General features: G+C 32.6%; 1 protein-coding gene across 1 annotated transcript in view; it reads left to right on the top strand.

Annotated features, from left to right (window-relative positions):
- The first annotated feature begins 6 nt into the window (after positions 1-6).
- Positions 7-5,459, top strand: part of LOC119677271 (SAFB-like transcription modulator) — an 18,306-nt gene continuing 12,853 nt past the window's right edge. The window contains exons 1-8 of the mRNA XM_038088543.1: positions 7-157; positions 292-765; positions 828-852; positions 1,138-1,291; positions 1,608-1,651; positions 3,745-4,654; positions 5,050-5,211; positions 5,270-5,455. Coding sequence (XP_037944471.1) covers positions 38-157; positions 292-765; positions 828-852; positions 1,138-1,291; positions 1,608-1,651; positions 3,745-4,654; positions 5,050-5,211; positions 5,270-5,455 — 2,075 coding nt within the window. The 5' untranslated portion in view covers positions 7-37. The remainder of the gene's footprint in view (positions 158-291; positions 766-827; positions 853-1,137; positions 1,292-1,607; positions 1,652-3,744; positions 4,655-5,049; positions 5,212-5,269; positions 5,456-5,459) is intronic.

Here is a 5,459-nt window from a genome sequence, read left to right as displayed (position 1 = left end):
TTAAAACACAATTTAAAGAAATACTTCTGTAAACAAAATGGTTGAAACTGGTAAAAAGTTAAGTGAATTAAGGGTTTCTGATCTGAAACTTCAGCTTGAGAAACGTAAAATGGATACTGTTGGTGCTAAGGCCACATTAGTAGAACGTTTAGAAAAGGTATTAGTAATTATTTTCAATGTTATATATTAATATTTTAAAAGTTTTGTAATGTGTATTTTATTGCTCTTAAAACTTTAATTTATTAATATTTGCGTCAATAATAAAAATGTGAATAAATATTTTTTTTAAAGGCCTTAAAGCAAGAAGGCCATGATCCTCAGAAATACGTTTTTAAAAGTGGAGATAAAATAACTCCAAAATCTAAAGATAGAACTGGAACGGAAGAAATAAAAATAAAGGAAGAACCCGTTATGGATGGTTACCCAGAAGACAGTCGTGATGGATTTCAGTCTGGTAATGAAAATGGCGATGCAGATGCGAACGTAGATGACGAGATTGATCAAGTGGGAACTGTAGATGACGAGTGTGTTATCATTGAAAATGAAGATGAAGAGTCTCAATATGTTGATGATGCAGATGCTGAAGCAGACGTCGATGCTGATGCTGACGCTGATGAACAAGAAAATGAGGAAAATGAACGTGGTGAAGGTGATGAAGTGCACGAAGAAGAGGACGAAGAAGAAATTAGTGAAAATAATAATCATGACACCGAAGAATCAATTAATTTGACAATTGGCGAAGAAGAGCAACAATTATTACATGAAGTAAGTTGAAACGTACAAAAATTTATTGAAAATAAAATTATTAAACTATTTTTCATTATTAGGCTGCAGATGAAAAGGAAAAAACAGGTATGTTTATGATGCACTCCTTAATATGCGTATATATTGACTTTGATGTGTATATTTCATAACTATTTGTGTTTTATACATATTTATATATATATTATATAATGCATATAATGCAATATGGTATAAATATGTATATAACAACCTCTAAACTCATATTGTGTGGGAAGCCAAAATTACTCGTTGCAATATTCTATTATATTGCTTCAGTAATATATAATCTCCTTTAAATTGCTATTAAGATGTTAATAACATATCTTTCGATATTATAAATAATAAAATGAATAGCTGAAGCCAGCAAATCACAAAAGGATAAGAGCTCAGCTAAGGAACAACAAAATAGCGACAAAGGAAAAAAAGATGAGAAAAAGGGTGGCAAAGATGAGGCTTCCAACAAAAATAAGAAAAAAGAAGAGAAGTCCATTGACAAAAAAGACACGAGGTTGGTTGAAGCGTAATTAACGAAAATAATAAAGTGCAAAGTTAATCTTTTGAGGAACATACTAAACTATTTAATTTATGAAACATACGAATTTAAGAAAACAGTAGCTGTGTCAGAAAACCCAGAAAAGTATCATACAAACAGAAATTTGTATGATGGATAGCGCAATTGCAAAATTGCTTAATTTTATTGGATATACGTTTTTTATTATGTCGACTTTGTGCTTTATTATTTTAGTCAAAAATATCTTATACCTCATGCAACACAAGCAGAAAATACTCATAAAATTTTTTTGTTTTAATTATTCATTATACAGTGAACATAAATCGTCAACAAAATCGTCACATAAGGATGAAAAAGGTAAATACGTAGAAGTTAGCAACATTCAAATAATTTCGTGTGTGTTAGTTTTGTTAATCGAAACATGAAAAAAATTTGTGGTTCGAAATTGAAAACAATTATTGTAAAATGTGCTTAAGGTAAAGAGTGTGAATTTGATTGATATGACACAGAAGGATTTCACTAAAATCAATTGCTGAAGGATTTTACAAAACTGAAGATTGCATATTTCTGAGGACTAAAGGTTACTACAACAGATGAAAAGATGGCAGCAAGAGTTATGAACATATTTATAAAGGTTGCATAAAGTAGCATAATAATGTTTCTAAATAGAAGGGAAATGAGTTAACGCTGGTTTATATAAAATTGTGTTTGTGCTTACAGCGTGAAATGACTTCAAAATTATAGTAGTTTAAGAGGAGTCAATCGACTGACAGTATGCAATACATATACCAGATGTACTAAGTGCAAGTACCAAATAGTAGCCGAGTGAATAATACTAAAAGCTAGCAATACAGCATTCTTATTGGGTGGTGTAAATGCATAAGCCTTTAAATCTGTTGAACAAATGTACATGTGGATAGGCCCGAGAATTGATCTGTTTTACTGAAGACAGACAGTAACCAACATTGTCAATAATTGCTTTTGAAGGTTATTTATACCTTTTCATCATTAGACGTTTAAGCAGCAGAAAATATCCCAAAATAACAAAACAAAATCTGAGGGATCTACTCTACTTCACTTTATATTTTCTACTTCAGTTGCAGTTACTCATAACCATTACCACACAAAATTTTTGTGTGAATAATATATCATTTAATGCTGATTATGGATATGAAAAAAGTATCCACCCATCATTTTGTGAAGAATATATAAATTTCAACAATATTTCATGGTGTGAATGGTGTGTGAACAATTCTGGATCAACAAGTAGCATAATTATGCTGCTATATTACTTAAACTGTGTTATAATATGCAGTTTATATTCTTCAGTGTGTTTTGTGGTTAAAATCATCAGTCGCTAAAACTATTGCTGATATGAAAGTTTTCTCCTAACTGTTAAGTGGATTCAACTGTATCGTTTATTCCAAGACTACAACTCGCTTATATATAATTCAGAGACTTTGTGGATTGGCACGCTATTGGTTTATATTGTTTGCTTGACGACCAGTAAATCTTTTTGGAAGTGTCGAAAGACGTGATCAACAGAAACGAGTTTACAACTACATGGAGCCAGCCAAAAGATAGCTGAAATATGTTTTTACAGGATTAGGTCAACAATTGTTTTTATTTCTCTTTTTGAAAACATCTCCATATCATTATAGCTATCATTTCCAACGAAAATTGTGGTATGCAGACTATCAACGCACATGTGGAATTAATTAAATGGATGAATGTAAAGGTAAAATAAAACTTATTCTGTGGCTGCTATTAAATTCGGTAAAGCAATTTACAATCTTATCAACAAAGGACAGTGCTACATTATTTTTGTACGTTGCAAAATGCAACACATTTCAAAAAGTATCTAGAACGGATTAGTCGCCAACATTATTTTTGTAAAGGACAAAGCATCTATATTAAAGGGACCACATTATGTTTCTCATATAGACATATCCCGTTTCGAAGCAACGACAAACACGGAGGCAAAGCGACTGAATCACAATAGAGGACAGAAGCAGTTGTTCATATTCAAAAAAAGTTCAAATGCGGATACAACAACACATTAATTAAATAAAAAAAAGTTTAATGAATACAATTATTTTTCAACATTTAATTTCTTTTTAGCTAAATATTTGCTGATATTCCAGAAAACAAATAATCATAAACATCAACGCAACCGCAGCAGTATCGTATCCACTTCTACAGTTAGCAACTACAGTCAAATCAATAAATTCACACTCTTACTTGTGCTAAATAATATTAAATACAGTACTAATTGTTGTAATAGTGTTTAGTTTTAGGTGTATAGATTCAAACAATACAATTATGTCAAAAAAGCAGACGAGAATGTTCTAAATGCTTCAGTCTGTACAACATAAAAATAAATTTTTTAATGAAATAATATAATAATTTTCAACTTTACTCTTCCGCTATTATTTGTATGGACATTGCAGAAAAGACTACTAATGCATCAACTGTTAGCATCTCATCGAAATCCTCAAAGCCTACAGTTCCATCACGTAATTTATGGGTTTCCGGTTTATCAACATTGACACGTGCAAGTGACTTGAAAACAATTTTCTCCAAGTATGGCAAAGTAATCGGTGCAAAGGTTGTTACAAATACGCGTACACCGGGTTCCCGTTGTTACGGTTACGTTACAATGTCATCATCATCTGATGCTACTCGTTGTATCGAAAATTTGAACCGGACTGAACTGCATGGGCGCATTATATCTGTGGAACGTACAAAAAATGAAATTGGTAATACATCAAACGGAGCTAAGGACTCAGCAAAAGTTACAGGTTCGCGTTCAGCATCCAAAAAGAAAGATGACGACAAAAAAAGTTCTGCTAAAGATGGTGCCAAACCTTATGATGAAAAACGGAAACTTGGTGATACTAAAAAAGACGATAAGGACAAAGATAAGGGAAAGGATAAAAAAGATGATAAAGAAGCCAAAGATGAAAAATCAAATGACAATAAACGTTCACGTGACCAAGTTCGTTCCAAGGAAGTCGATAAAGAGCGTGAACAGCGCATACGCGAAAGGGAACGTGAACGCGAGCGCATACGTCAACGCGAAATTCTCTCTTATCAAAAGATACGCGAAGAAAGGGAACGTCAGCGTTTGCGTCAAAAGGAAAGAGAATTGCGTGAAGAGGAACGTCGTCGCCGGGAGATACGCGATCGTCAACGTCAAGAAGAAATTCGTCTAGCAGAAGAACGCAGAAAGTTGGCTCAGGAACGTGAACGTCTTGAACGAGAAAAGGCTGAGCTTATGCGTTTGGAACGTGAGCGTCAAAAGTTGGAACGTGAAAAAATTGAACTGGAACGACTTGAGCTAAAGCGCCAACAAATGAAGTATGCAAAACGCGTTAAGTGCAAAATAAATATTAAAAATGCATTGAATATACTAATTTTTACATATTTTAAATGTTTGATTTTCAAACCGATTTCAATTATCCAGTTTATATGCATTGCGCATAATTCCACACGTAACTATTTAATATAAAAAAAAATAAATAATAATTTTATACATTTAAAAATAGCATGACAAAATGTCAAATGCGAATTTCATTTTAAAATTTCCCTAATCATACTTTGAAAAAAAAAAAAAACAAAAAAAAAATACAAAGTAGAGAAATGTAAATTACAAATGCGAAATTTATATTCTTTTCTTGCTACAAATTTTAACAATTTCTTTTGCTATTCTCCTTTCTTCTCTTCCGGTTATGCGACTATTGTACTGAGTATAGAATGTTACAAGCTCGTGAGGAACCCATCAAACGTCATTCGAAGCACACTAGTGATGATCGGTATGCTGAAGTTTCCGAACGTAAACGTACAACAACAAATGAAGGACGTATGGAAGCACCACCACCACCTAGGTTTGATGCCAGCTTAGTATCCTCAAGAAGGTTAGCTATTTAAACGTAATTCATATACAATCATATATATATTTGTAATTTTAAACAGTTTCGATAAGAAGCGTGATGATTATAACAGTACAGCAACATCAAAACGTTTAGATTACAGCAAACGCGATGACTACACAAGTTCTAGTTCTAAACGTAGTGCCATTGACGATTATACTGCAGTACCAGCGAAGCGTAATACCGAAGATTACGCTAATAAGCGTGGAGATTACATGACAGGGGCAAAGTCC

Source organism: Teleopsis dalmanni, chromosome 2 (assembly GCF_002237135.1).
Source record: "Teleopsis dalmanni isolate 2A chromosome 2, ASM223713v2, whole genome shotgun sequence".
Classification (NCBI taxonomy): Eukaryota; Metazoa; Arthropoda; class Insecta; order Diptera; family Diopsidae; genus Teleopsis; species Teleopsis dalmanni.
This window is presented reverse-complemented; position numbering and strand designations above follow the sequence as displayed.